Consider the following 14177-nt stretch of genomic DNA (forward strand, 5'->3'; position numbering starts at 1 on the left):
CGCCGCAGCTGGTGCCTGGTCCCCAAATGGCCCCAGCACCCTCGGGGGGGGCTGCACCCTGTGCTTCGGCCTCGTGCAGGGCTCGAGGGGGATGGCGATGGGTGAGTGGATGGTTGTGTGGTGCAGAAGGAAAGCGATGGCTGGACGGGGTCAGTCAGCCTTGCGTAGTGGCCATCCTCTGCTTCCCCCTCTTCCTCAGCAGCGCTGAGCTCCTGCCTGGTCTGGTGATACCCTTGAGCCCCAGTGCTGGGTGTGGGGTCATAGGATCACAGACTGGTTTGGGTTGGAAGGGACCTCTAAGATCATCCAGTTCTAACCCCCCTGCCATGGGCAGGGACACCCTCCACTACACCAGGTTGCTCAAAGCCCCATCCAACCTGGCCTTGAACACTTCCAGGGATGGGGCAGCCACAAGTTCTCTGGGCAACCTGTTCCAGTGCCTCGCCACCCTCAGTGTAAAAAACGTCTTCCTTATATCCAATCTAAATCTCCCCTCTTTCAGTTTAAAGCCATTGCCCTGTGTCCTATCACTACACACCCTTGTCCAAAACCCCTCTCCAGCTTTCTTGTAGCCCCTTTAGGTACTGGAAGGTCTCCCCGGAGCCTTCTTTACTCTGGGCTGAACAGCCCCAACTCTCTCAGCCTGTCTCCACAGCAGAGGTGCTCCAGCCCTCGGATCATCTCTGTGGCCTCCTCTGGACCCGCTCCAGCAGCTCCATGTCCTTCTTGTTGTTGAGGCCCCCAGAGCTGAACGCAGGGTCAAACCCCTTCCCTCCATCCGAGACCCCATCGCCGGGGCACCAGCGCCGCGGCCCCCGCTCCCCCCGGGGCGTTTGCCACCCCACAGTCTGCGTCACCCCCAGCCGCATCCCCCGGGGCCGGGGTTAGTCAGCAGGGAGGGGAAGGCCTGCCCTGCCCGGGGTGACTCACGCCACACCGGGGAGAAAAGCGGAAAGAAAAGAGGGGGGAAAAAAATAATTAAAAAAAAAAATAAAATAAATAAAGCGCCCACAGAGGGCGCCTGAGGCGGAGGGACTGCAATTCCCGTCGGCCCCCGCGGCCCGCGGCGGCGCATGCGCAGCGCGGGTAGGCGGGGCTGCGCCGCGCGGTGCGCGCGCTCATGCGGTGATTGGCTGGGAGGGCTGTCCGTCAGGGTTGAGCCCCGCCCCGCCGCGGCGGTGCCTGCCCGGGCTCGGCGCGCGGCGCTCGGCGCTCGGCGCGCGCACCGGGAGCCGCACCGGGACCGGGAACCGCACCGGGACCCGTCACCGGGACCGCCTCCCCGCCGGGACAGGCACCGCCCGCCCCGGGAGCGGCACCGGGACCACCCGCCTCCCGGTACCGGCCCCCGGGATCGCCGGCCCCGCCCGCCCCGCCCGGTACCGCGCCGCCACCGGCCCCACCATGATGAAGTTTCGGTTCCGGCGGCAGGGCGCCGACCTGCATCGCGACCGCCTTCGCCACGATCTCTTCGCCTTCAGCAAGGTGCGCCCCGGGCGGTGGGCCGCCGCGGCGGACCCCGGCGAGGGGGGACGACCACCGGGAGCCACCGGGTGGTTGTCGGGCAGGGCCCCGGGAGCGGGATGCGGGCAGACCCCCCCGCTGGTCGAGGCTCCGGCACCCCCCGGGCGCGATGCAGCCCCGGGGGAGGGGAGCAGCTCACGGGGCACCGCCCCCCCGGGGACTGGGGTACACCCCCGGGGGGTGGCCGCGGTGGGGAGCCGCGCACCGGGACCCCCGGCTGCCCGGGGATCAGGTCTGGGCCCGGGAAGGAGGCATCCCCGGCGGGGCGGGACCCCCGGGTGCAGGCTGTGGGGGCACCCCCAGGGGAGCTGTACCCGCCGCGGGTGGGTACCGGGACCCCCGGCTGCACGATGCGCGCCGCGGGGGCGGGCTGGGGGTGCTGCCCTCCTCCCCTGGGGTGCAGCAGACACCCCTGCCATAGGAGACACCCCCCCGCACCCGAGGGGCACCCTGGGGCAGGATGCAACCCCCCTACTGGTGCGACATTCCCTTTCCCCAGTGCCACTGGGGTGGGGGCTCCCCCGAGCACCCCAGTTCCCGCGCCGCCCCTGCCCCGTGGTTCCCCCAGGCCTTTTCTGCCGGCAGCAGGGTTTCAGGTTGCCCCACGGCCCCCCACCCCTTTTGGCCCTGATGCATCGTAGATTGCGTGCCCTGATGCGTTTCCCCGTTGGGGGACCCAGCCCCTCACCCCACACACCCCCAGGGCTGGGATATGGGGGGCTGGGTTGCCCTGTGTCAGCAGCAGTGGTCACGGTGGTGAGCCCCAGGGCTGGGGGCTTGGGGTCCCCTGGCACCCCAGTGCTGTGTCTCTGGGGAGCCGTGGGCATCAGAGCCCAGAGCTTGGCCCCCCCGCAGCACTGGGGAGGTTTCACCACTCAGTCCTCTCCTGTGGCGTGGGGAGCCCCCCAGGCTCATCGGACAACCGGGAGGGACCCCACCAGCCCTTGGGTGCTGGACTCTTCCCTCGGCACATCGGCAGGACGGGCTGTGCCGGCGGGTGCCCGCCTGTGGCTCAGCGCACCCTGTCCCAGCAGCCCCGTGGTGTTGGGACCATCCTTCTGCCCTGGCCCACGGGGCCTGGAGGACACTGACAACAGCCTCTGGCTGAGCCCAGGTCGCGTCTGTCCGTCCACCCTTTGGCAGCATCCCAGCACCGGCGTCGGTTGCTCGCCAGGTGCTCGCCCAAACTCCGTTGGGGACCCCCAGATCGCCCCACAGTGGGGCTGGGCTGGGAGACGTTTGGAATGCATTGTGATGGGGGGTTCACAGCCACCACCCACCACCCCGGCACAGCCCCGTCCCCACAGGGTGCCACTGCGGGCGAGGGTCTGGCCAGGGCGTGAGGCTTGGCCCATCTGGAGCCCCCCAGTTTTGGGGAAGATGATCCCACAGCCGGATCCTGCCTGAGCAGGCGCCCTGGGGGGTCTGCACCCGGTGGACGTCCCGGGGGGCCGGGGAGCAGCCCCTCTCTGGCCAGCCTGGCGCTGGGGCCGCCGCTGCCCACCTGCCTCCCATTAACGGTTGTTTTTCCTCCCGAGCTCCAGATCTGCCTGGGATTTGCTGTAATTTGGCCGGGAGCGCGCCTTGGCCGGGCCGGCGCAGCCGGATGCGGCCCCGCTGCCGGGCGGGAGGAAGGGCTGCGTGTGGGGGGCTGCGAGCTGGATCCCCCGCGCAGGGTGCAGGGCAGCTGGGAGGGTGCTTTTGGGGCAGCGCTGAGAGGGTCTTTGCCGGGGTCGTCGTATCAGTCCCCAGCGTGAAGCGTCGCTGGGACATCCCGGCTCCCATCACCATCCTCCAGTGCGACGTGCATCCTGGGGGGGCTCGGGGTGACCCTGCATGGGGCTGCCGCAGGGACTGGGACTCTCAGGCACCCGCTAACTCTCCCCCCAGCCAGGCTGGGACCCCCAGGGTGAGCTGGGGACGTTGGCACCCTTCTGAAGGTGGCCCTTTGGAGGGGGGCGGGAGCCAGGAGGTGACGGCGGCTCTGCCGGTGGGTGTGAAAAGCCGCCCTGGTGCATCCCTTGGCCGCCCCAGATGAAGGGAGCGGGTCAGGATCCGGCCAGTCTGGCTCCAGCAGCCTCCATATCGTCTGATCGCACCATCGCTGCTCAGCGGAGCTGCCCCCGGCAGCCCCGCGCTCCCCTTCACCGCGGGCCAGGATGGTGGGTGTCCCCCGCGTCCCCCCTGCTGCCAGGTGGGCAGCCCCTCCTCAACTGGCGAGCCTGGGCACGCCATTGTCAGCCGGGACTTCCTTGGAAGGTGCCCGCGGGCAGCACGCGCCTCCGGCAGGGACGTCCCCAGCGCTGTTGGGTCCCACTTGCCTGGTTCTGCCGCCTGGCACCACAGCCCCCCGGGGGCATTGTGGTGGGGGTCCCACCTGCCTGTGGGGCTGAGCTGGACCCCGCTCACCCTCCTGCAGCATCCATACCTTGGGCAGGGGTTTAGGGTGGGGGATCCCTTCGCCAGGGTGCCAGCCTGGGGGGCTCTTGCAAGCTCAGACCTACCCCAGCCCGTGGTGCGGATGTTGGATTTGGTCCCTCTCAGGGTGTCAGGTGGAAATTGGGTGGTGAGTGGTGTCCCCCCTCCCCAGGGATCCCCTTGGCAGCAGTGGGGGACAAGGCAGCATCCTCATGTTCCGCCATCGCAGGGGTGAAACTCAGGCTGGTATGGACGGGAGCCGTGGGACGGAGCTGTGGAGGCGAGAGGGGGCTGTGGGGGGTTTGGGGGGTCCAGGACTGGGGGGGTCCCGGCTCTGACCTGCCTGTCCCCACGGCAGACGGTGGAGCATGGCTTCCCCAGCCAGCCCAGCGCCCTGGCCTACGACCCTGCCCTGCGTGTCATGGCCATCGGTACCAAGGCGGGAGCCGTGAAGCTGTATCCTTTTCCCCTACCGAGGGCAGGAGGTAAGGACCCCCCCACACCCCCGGCTGCCCCCATCCCGGGGTGCGCTGGGAGACGTGGCTGTGCTGCTCCTAGCTCCTCTGGCAGCGCCTCATCCCCCTTGCTCTGCCGATGTCCGTCCGTCCAGCTGGGGCTGCAGCTGGGCTGCAGGGGGGGGGGGGGAGCGGAGGAAACCCCCGCCTTGCCCGAAACGGTGGGGAGCAGCGGGGCTCAGCCATCCTGGGCGGCATCCCAGGCTGGGGGTGCTTCCCGGTGTCACCCCCTTTATCCCGGGGGGCTCCTGCCCTCGGCCGTGCCACCTTCGCGGGGACACCGCGGCGGCTGCCAGACCAGCCCCGCGAGGGGCAGCGGGGCCTCCTGCCGGCCTGGCACCGGGGTGAGGGGGGCTGTCGCGGCGCTGAGCCCGGTCCCGTGTAGGGGGCTGGGGGGCACGACGACAACGCGGGGCCCGGCTGGGCTTTGTTGCCGGCGGCGTGCAGGGAGACTTCAGAGGGCTGCTGGCGGGGGGCCAGGGCTGGATGCGCCCGCGCTCGGGGGGCCCCCGCGCCGCAGGAATGCGGGGAGGGGGGATGCGGGGGCGGCTGCGCCCGGATCGGGGTTGGGGTCAGGGTGCGTGTGGGGGGGCCGCCACGCTCCCCCTCCCCCAGGCTGGCGGCTGGCTGCTTCCTGAGCACAAAGATGGCGTGGGGTGGTTTTTTTCGTTGCCGGGGCTACCCTGGTGCCAGCCTGGCCGCGACGTCGCTGGCCGCTCCGCTCGGCCACCCTGCCATGGGGCACTGGCTCTGGCTGCACCTGGATCAACCCTCCCCCCCCGGGGGCCATGGAGCTGTGGTTGCAGGGGACTGTGGTGCCCTGCGCATCCTGTGGGGATGGTTTTGGGGTGGTACCCAGCTGGAGGCTGGCAGCGGGGTGGCACGGTCGTGCCCGCACCACTACAGCCCGTGGCCACCTGGTCCCACTCCAGCTGCCACCACGAAGATGCTTCTGGAGGTTCACGGTGCTGGGGGAAGCCAGCGCCAGGCGAGGTGGCAGCTGGAGCTGGCCTGACTGGTGCTACTGGTTAGTGGGGGCACCCGTGGGTGCTCCCCAGCTGGACCGAGTGGATCCAGCTGCAGACAGCCCGGCATCGAGGGGATGCCACGGCCTGGGGGATCCCCTGGGGCAGGGTGGGGATCCCTGGGCTCAGGCCACCATCGGTGAGCTGGCCAGTGTTTCCTGGCCACTTGCCCCGAGGGCTGCTGGCCCTTTGGCCAGCAGCATGGTTTGGGGTGGGGAAGGGCCCCGAGGTGTGCAAGGACGGGTGATGTCCCCCATCCCGCAGCGCCCAGAGCCCCCTCTGTGCACCCCCTTGCATGCCCTCTTGTCTGGCCTCCCCAAAGCCTCGGCAGCTCTGGCCTGGCTCTGCTGGCTCGGCTGTGCCCGGCGCTGCCAGACAGCTCCTGCCTGTCCGTCCAGGCAGAGCCGCTGGGCCAGTTTCCCTCGCCGAGGGCACAAGGAGGCTGACGGGGGGCGAGGACCACGGGGGTTGGCGGCTGGAAGCCCCTGGCATGCGGCGTGCCAAGCCGCGGCTGTGCCTTGCACCGGTGCTGCTGCGCTGGGGGAAGCAGCTCCCTGGGTCTGGGGGTCCCAGGGAGGCGCCGGGTCGGGGCGCACCGTGCGGTGCTGGAGCTGCCACGCGGGTCCTGCCCCGGTTCTTGCTGAGCAGCGTTGCCGGTGGAGGAGCCGGGACCAGTTGGTGAGTGAGGCTGTGCCGGCGCATGCCGAACCCCACCCTGCTGCCGGTGCCTGCTGGGCTGGCCGGGGCCACGGCCCTGCAGCTGAGGGAGAAGAGGGTGGCAGAGGGCAGGAGCTGGCCTGGCCCTTGCACACCCACCCTGGCCATGTGCCAGCTGCACCCTGGCCCGGGGCATCCTGGTTGGAGCTGCTTGGTGGACCCCGTGGTTCCGAGGCCGGCTCCGCATGGGGTGCTGCCAGGGATGCTCAGCCCTGGCTCTCCCTGGGAGCTTGGGGCTGAACTGGCTCCTGCTTGCAGGACTGTGACTTGAGGGGAATTTGGAGGGGATCCGGCGTTTGCCGGGGAGGGTCTGCGGTTCTGCCCTTGTTGCTTCTTTGACGGCCCCCCCAGATACGGTGCGCCCGGCGTGGAGCTGACGGGCTTGCACAAGGAGACAGCCACCGTCACCCAGCTGCATTTCCTCCCTGGCCAGGTAAGCGGGTGGCCCTGGCAGACCCGGTGGCAGCCCCCTGGGCCCCCCACCCACCCTGCTGTGTCTGTGTCCGCCCCCCCAGGGCTGGCTCCTCTCCCTGCTGGATGACAACACGCTGCACCTCTGGGAGGTCTCACAGAAGGAGGGCTGCTCCCACCTGGAAGAGACTCGCAGCTTCGGCCTCCCAGGACGCCCAGGGTCCGGCAGCGCTGAGTACTTGCCTGGGGTTGGGGGGGGTGGGGGCCACCAGCCACCCCGCCGTGGGGCTGCGGCTGGGAGCGATACCGCTGCCGGCTGGGAACGGCGCGTGGGAGCAGCCGTCTCTGGCTCGTGGCAGGATGGTGGCCAAGGTCCCCTCGGTGGTGGTGGTTTCCCTGCCGGGATACTCCTCCGATCCCGACTGGGATGCTGCGGGGGAGGAAATGTGTCCCTGGGCTTTTTTTATAGGTGCTGGCAGGGCCTGGGGTGATTAATGGCTCTAACTGGGAGCAGTGCTGGCGCTGTCCCCGTCCTCCCGGGCCAGCGGGGATGGGGATGCAGCGGCGGGGCAGGGAGGTTTAGGGTCTCTCTGCCGCTGTCCCAGACCCAGCATGGGGCTGACGCAGCCCCCCACATCCCTCCCCACCCCAGCTGCTCCCCAGCATCACGCGGGTGACGGTGGTCCTGCCGACGTCCGCCTGCGCGGTGGCCTGCCTGGGCACTGAGGGCGGCGCGGTCTACTTCCTTGCCCTGCCCGCCCTGGTGCTGCTGGAGGACAAAACCCTGTTCCCGGATGAGATCCTGCAGAGGTGAGCCCCACCAGCCCCGCGCCCCCTCCCCACCGCTCCCAGTCCCCCCTGACCTCCCTCTGTGTGTGTGTGTCCCCCTCTCATGCAGCGTCCCCGATGACTACCGCTGTGGGAAGGCGCTGGGGCCAGTGGAGTCCATCCAGGAGCACCCACGCGACGGTGGTCAGCTCCTCATTGGGTACAGCCGGGGGCTGGTGGTCCTCTGGGAGCAGAGCACGCGTACCGTCCGGCACCTCTTCCTGGGGAACCAGGTACCGGGATGGTGGGGGGATGGCGGGGCTCAACACGTGTGCACGTGTCCCCCATCCCGAGCGTTGAGCATCCCCCCATGCCCCCGCAGCAGCTCGAGAGCCTGGCCTGGGAGCAGAGTGGGAAGAGCATCGTCAGCTCCCACAGCGATGGTGGGTACATGGTGTGGGCGGTGAGCGGCACCGGCCAGCGGACCCAGCAGCCTGTCGTGTCCACCATCCCCTACGGTACGGGGTGGGTGTTTTGGGGGGTGGCACGGGGTTGGGGCTGATCACCCAGCCCAGTACTGGTGCCACAATTGTGAGGTTGGGATTTTTGTTTCAGGTCCATTCCCCTGCAAAGCCATCAGCAAAATTCTCTGGCGGACCTGCGAGTCGGGGTACGGCCCCCGGCACGGGGGGGGCTGCTCCGGTGTGCACCCCCCAGCAGCCGGGCTGTGGGTGATGGGCACGGGGGGGGACCTGGACTGGGGGGAAGATGCTCTGAGGGATCCAGGATCTGATGGAGGCTGCTTCATCCCCCCAGGAACCCCTTCATCATCTTCAACGGGGGGATTGCCGCGGGCCAGCTATGGTGACCGGCACTGTGTCAGTGTGCTGCAGGGCCAGACTCTGGCCACGCTTGACTTCACCTCCCGTGTCATCGACTTCTTCACCGTGCAGAGCGCCGAGGCGGCCGAGGGAGGTACGTCCCACCGGGGCAGCCCTGCAGGGGCCGGTGGTGGGGAGGTGGGGTCTCTGCTAGCCGCAGCCATCTCTCCCCTCCCCCAGGCTTCGAGAACCCCCGTGCCCTGGTGGTGCTGGTGGAGGAGGAGCTGGTGGCCATCGATCTCCAGACGCCGGGCTGGCCCACCATCCCGGCGCCGTACCTGGCACCGCTCCACTCCTCTGCCATCACCTGCTCCTGCCACGTCTCCAATGTGCCCCTCAAGCTCTGGGAGAGGATCGTCAGCGCCGGCGAGCAGCAGAGCCCCCGGCTCTCCTCCGCGGTGAGTGATGGGGATGGCGGGGAGGGGGAGCCCCGAGTCCCCCAGGGCAGGCTGGTGGAGGGGTGATGCTCCAACTCCCTCGAGTGGGCTCGATCCCTCCCTCCGTCCCTCCCTCCAGGCTTGGCCCATCGATGGGGGGAAGAACCTGGCCCAGGAGCCCACGCAGAGGGGGCTTCTCCTCACTGGGTGAGTGCCCTGGCAGCGGGGAGGGAGGGCTTGGGACACCCGAAACGCGCCGGGAGGGTGGGGACACACATATCCTCACTCCCTTCCTGGGATGGGGTGGGGGGGTCCAGCCACTCTCATCAGGTGGGCTGCCTGCCCCTCGTTCAGCTTGGTGGCTGGGCAGGAGCGTGGCACCCGCCGTGTCATCCCCCCTTGTCCCCCGCCTCCTGGCACGGCGGCTGCCAGCACACAGACGGCTCTTGTTAGCCGGGCAGATGTCGGGGCTCGGCGCTAACAGAGCCTCCCCGTCCCCCCTCCCCAGGCACGAGGACGGCACGGTGCGGTTCTGGGATGCCTCGGGGGTCTCCCTGAAGCCCCTCTACAAGCTGGGCACTGCCAGCATCTTCCAGACGGACTGCGAGCACAACGACAGCCTCAACCAGTCGGGCGAGGAGGAGTGGCCGCCCTTCCGCAAGGTGAGGTCTCTGGGGTGGGGGAAACACACTGCTGCCCACCCCAGCACCCCCCTGCCTCCCCTGGCACCGGGGCGGGGCGAACCCAGAGGCGGGCACGGAGGATGCACCCGCCGGAGCCGTCTCCGGGGCCATGTGCCTCCGGCTTGGGGCACAGCTGCCCCGTGGGGACACAAGGGCCACTTGTTCCACGTGCCCCGTCTCGGCGGTCTGCCCCAGCACGGGGAGGGGGAGTGCGGGGGGGACGCGTGGGGACAGACCTTTCCCGGGCACGATGCCCAGAGCAGCCCGTGCGCCACAGCTGGTACCCGCCAGCTGGTGGGGGGATGAGGGGGTGTGCCAGGGGTGTGCTGCCCTGCAGCTGTATGAAGGCCCCCGGCCCCCCCACCCCACAGGTGGGCTGCTTTGATCCCTACAGCGACGACCCGCGCCTGGGTGTGCAGAAGATCGCCCTCTGCAAGTACACGGCCAAGATGGTGGTGGCGGGCACGGCAGGGCAGGTACGGCAGTGGGGGGCAGAGTAGGGGCTGCCGGGCACCTCTCGGCACCCCCCTTGGGGACACACGGCACAGCAAGGGCTACAGACCTTGCAGACCCTCGTCCCCGTCCATGAAGGGCTCCTGCCTGCAGGGTTTTAGCCCTGGCTCACAGCAGGGAGGCTGTCCTGGGGTGGGGGGTCCGGCATGTGCCCCCCACCGCCCATGCTTGTCCCCTGCAGGTGCTGGTGATGGAGCTGAGCGACGAGAAGTCGGAGCACGCAGTCAGCGTGGCCACGGTGGACCTGCTGCAGGACCGCGAGGGCTTCACCTGGAAGGGCCACGACCGGCTGGCTCCCAGGAACGGGCCACTGCCCTTCGCCCCCGGCTTCCAGCCCAGCGTGCTGGTGCAGTGTGTGCCCCCCGCTGCCGTCACCCGCCGTCACCCTCCACTCCGAGTGGAACCTCGTGGCCTTCGGCACCAGCCACGGCTTCGGACTCTTCGACTATTACCGGCGCAACCCTGTGCTGGCCAGGTATAAGGGGGGGATCTCAGTGCTGGGGACCCCCAGGAGCGATGCGGTGGGGGTCCAGGCGCTGAGCGGGCAGCGGTGCCCGCAGGTGTACGCTGCACCCCAACGACTCGCTGGCCATGGAGGGGCCCTTGTCCCGCGTGAAGTCCCTCAAGAAGTCCCTGCGGCAGTCCTTCCGCCGCATCCGCAAGAGCCGGTGTCGGGCAAGAAGAGACTCAACGCCAGCAGCCCCTCCAGCAAGGTGAGCGGGGAGCAGGGCCACCACGGCTGCTCCTCGGCCTCGCTGGGCAGGGGCTGACCCCCGTGCCCCCCTCCCCAGGTGCAGGAGGCCAACGCGCAGCTGGCCGAGCAGGCGGGACCCCCCGAGGTGGAGATGACGCCGGGGCAGGCGGCGTATCGAGCCCCGCTCGGCTGACGACTCGCTCTCGGGGGGTGGTGCGGTGCCTCTACTTCGCCGACACCTTCCTCCGAGATGGTGAGACCCTTCCCTGGGAAAAGGCTCTGTGCTGGCTCTGGCTGGTGCCATGCAGTGGGGAGGGGGTTCTGACGCTGCTCCCGTCCCCGCAGCCGCCCACCACGGCCCCACGATGTGGGCAGGGACCAACTCTGGTTCGGTGTTCGCCTACGCCCTGGAGGTGCCATCGCAGGAGAAGTTTTCGGAGCGGGTCAGTGGAAGGCAGTGCTGGGGAAGGAGATCCAGCTGATGCACCGGGCACCAGTGGTGGCCATTGCGGTGCTGGACGGACGAGGGAACCCCCTGCCCGAGCCCTACGAGGTCTCGCGGGACCTGGCCAAGGCCCCCGACATGCAGGGGAGTCACTCCATGCTCATCTCCTCCGAGGAGCAGTTCAAGGTGAGCGTGGGGCTCAGTGTCCTGCTGCCTGGGGATGTGGAGCCACCACCCACGTGTCCCATGTCCTCTCTGGGTGTCCCCATCACCCCAGGGGCAAGGACAGGGCTGGAGGTGACCGGCTAGGTCCTGGGGCACTCCTATGCTGGTCATCGGAGTGGTGGCTCCAAGGGGAAGGTGCTGCCCTTTGCCAAGGGCTTCCACAGTGGGAGGCTGCTTGGGTGCCTCCAAAACCCTGCAGGTTCCTCTTCCCCCCTGGCACCTGGCTCTTCTCACCCCCACTTAGGTCTTCACGCTGCCCAAAGTGAGCGCCAAGACCAAGTTCAAGCTGACGGCACACGAGGGCTGCCGGGTGCGGAAGGTGGCCCTGGTGAGCCTGGCCAGCACCGGCTCCGAGGAGCGGCTGGAGAACTGCCTGGCCTGTCTCACCAACCTGGGTGACATCCACATCTTCACCGTGCCTGGCCTGCGGCCCCAGGTCCACTACGGCTGCATCCGCAAGGAGGACATCAGCGGCATCGCCTCCTGCGTCTTCACCAAGCACGGCCAGGGTGAGGCCACCAGACCTGCGCTGGGGTGGGACATCCCACCCTGGTAGGTGGGACATCGTCCCTGGCTGCAGCCCCACGGGGAGGTCCCTGAGGCTTTTGTCATCCCCTCATCCCAGGTTTCTACCTAATTTCGCCGTCCGAGTTCGAGCGCTTCTCACTGAGCGCCAGGAACGTGACGGAGCCACTGTGCCGGCTGGAGGTCGCCCGGCTCCAGGACACCACCTGCCTCAGGTGGGACCTGCCCCGGGGACGTGGGGGCTTTGCTCCAGCAGCACCCCTGTCCCCCTGCCCTATGGCACCGGCTCTGGCACTGACTTCTCCCCGTCTTTCCTTCCAGCAACAGCTCGACGGTGACACCGAAGCTGCCGCAGGCAAACGGCACCCACGTCCCGCACAGCCCCGAGGGCCAACGCTCCCCCACCGACAGCGACAGTGAGTGACCGCCCCGGCCCCGCCGCGCACACCGTGTCCCCGTGGGCCCTGCTCGGGGCTGCCCCGCGCCGCGGCCGCCCCCCAGCCCTCCCATCCCGTGGTTCCCCAGGGTCCCCCGAGGAGCACCCGGCCGCCTTCTCGCCCGGCCCCGTCGACTCCCCCAACAGCAGCATGGAGAACCCGCTGGACACCACTGGGGACATCACCGTGGAGGAAGTGAAGGATTTCCTGGCGTGAGTTGGGGTGGGGGAAAAAGGTGGTAACCAGCACCCCGGCCAGTGCCACCAGCGCCGAGGGGCTGCGGTGGTGCCCCTGGCTGCCTCTCATCCTGCTCTGCCCCAGGTCCTCGGAAGAAGTGGAGAGGAACCTGAGGAACGCCAGCGAGGACGAGACCCGGCCGGCGGGGATCCTCATCAAGTGAGGTGGGCAAGGGGTTGGTGGTCCTTGGGGTGGGAGCGGGAGTGGGCAGCGGTGAGGACGCACCTCCGGCCGCAGACCCCGGGGTGCTGTGGGGTTCAGAGCCGGGACCCCACTGCGGCGCTGCGGCATCCCCAGCCATTGCGGGGAGGACAGGGCTGTGGTCGCTGAGTCTTGCAGAGGAGGGGGGGAGCAGGGGGACAGCGTGTCCTGGGACCCCCCCAGATCCTCTTCTCAGGGGCCGCGTCATCCCCAGGCATCACCAGTCTCATCGCTCGGATTCCCGGGACGTGTGACTCAACTGGACCCCCCCGCACCCCCTCCCCGCGTAACGTAGACTCGCCTCTTCTCTAACATCCGCGCCGGCCGCCGGCGCGCCCCGACTCCGGCACGCTCCCCCCGCGCCTCCCTGCCCGGCTGCCGGCCCCGGCCCCCCCTGCTGGCCCCGAGCCGGGGGCCATGGGGCACAAACTCTTCCCGGGGAAGATAATTTTGTTTTTTTATACACGGTCGAGTGTCACTGTCCCCTGCTCCAGACCCCCCTTCCTGGGGGATGCTGCTGCTTCCCCGACTCCAGGGGGGAGGGCCAGACCCCCCTCGTCCCCTGGTTTTGGTCTCTCGGGGAGGTGGGGGGCCAGGAGCCCCCCGGCACGGCCCCCCCAGACCCTGGTCTGTGTTTACATGCCCGGTTCCCTGCAGTTTACAGGCTCCGGCTGCCGCACAGGGACTGTCCCTTCCCCAGGGAGCCCATGGTGGACCCCCAGCTCCCAGGGGGCACCGGAGGGCTTGAGCAGCCCGGGGAGGGGGTGGGGGCACACAGGGAGGGGGGTCACAGGTGGCCTTTTTCTCTTAGTGGCTTCTCCAAGGGCTATTCTCCAGGTTGGGCTCAGTGCCTGCTGCTCCTTTCTGACACTAATTCCTGCCACGGGTGGGTTTTGGGGTGGGAGGGGAACACATTGGTCCATGCTGGTGCTGTGGGGGGGGGGCAGATAGGCCCCCACCCCGGGGGGTCTCACTGTGCCAAACCCCTCCCTGGGCTCCCCAGCCTGGCCTCGTCCTTGCAGGGGGCTGCGGTGACACTGGCTCTGTCCCCCGGCCCACCGTGGCTGTCCCTGCGTGGCGCCGGGGCTCAGCCTGGCACCTGCCCCTCTCCTTTTTGGGGATCCAGGGCCATTTCAGACCCCCTGGGCTCTTTTGCGGTACATGTGTGGCTGGGGGGGGCCCTGGGCTCCGTCGCTGCCTGCCGGGGCTGTAGTGTCCCTGGTAGAACCACCCCCCCCGGCCCCACCTCATCTTTTTTTTTTTTTTTGGTAAGATGAATTTAGCATTGTTTAGTTATTAAAAAATACTGGTTTTTAATATTGAAAATAAAGCATTTAATATCAACTGCCTGGGCTGCAGGTGTTCGGGGAGCCTTGGCGGTGGGCTTGGAGCTGGGTGGGGGCTGGGGGCCCCCACCAAGCCGTGGAAGGGCAGGATCAGGGTAGGGGGGATCCCGCTTGGGAGCGAGACGGGTGCAGTCAGAGCCTGGCACGGCCTCGGGGTGAGAAGTGCAGCCTTTATTGATATGATACCAGTTGGCTGGTGCCCACTGGGGGTCTGTCACCCCCAGGACAGCGGGGC

General features: G+C 68.9%; 1 protein-coding gene across 1 annotated transcript; it reads left to right on the forward strand.

The window, feature by feature from the left end:
* The first annotated feature begins 1404 nt into the window (after positions 1-1404).
* LLGL1 (LLGL scribble cell polarity complex component 1) lies at positions 1405-12835 on the forward strand. Its single transcript, XM_086622111.1, is given in 29 exon segments — positions 1405-1485; positions 4301-4398; positions 6551-6632; positions 6715-6858; positions 7263-7420; positions 7509-7671; positions 7761-7896; positions 7994-8048; positions 8195-8213; positions 8215-8353; positions 8440-8657; positions 8776-8843; positions 9145-9298; positions 9691-9795; positions 10014-10208; positions 10210-10307; positions 10393-10499; positions 10502-10545; positions 10624-10692; positions 10694-10732; positions 10734-10779; positions 10872-10975; positions 10978-11157; positions 11441-11705; positions 11822-11936; positions 12043-12137; positions 12247-12370; positions 12480-12559; positions 12811-12835. Coding segments are annotated over 28 exon segments (3180 nt in total). The 3' UTR covers position 12559; positions 12811-12835.
* The last annotated feature ends 1342 nt before the right edge of the window (positions 12836-14177 follow it).

This window comes from Tauraco erythrolophus, chromosome 17 (genome assembly GCF_009769465.1).
Source record: "Tauraco erythrolophus isolate bTauEry1 chromosome 17, bTauEry1.pri, whole genome shotgun sequence".
Lineage (NCBI taxonomy): Eukaryota > Metazoa > Chordata > Aves > Musophagiformes > Musophagidae > Tauraco > Tauraco erythrolophus.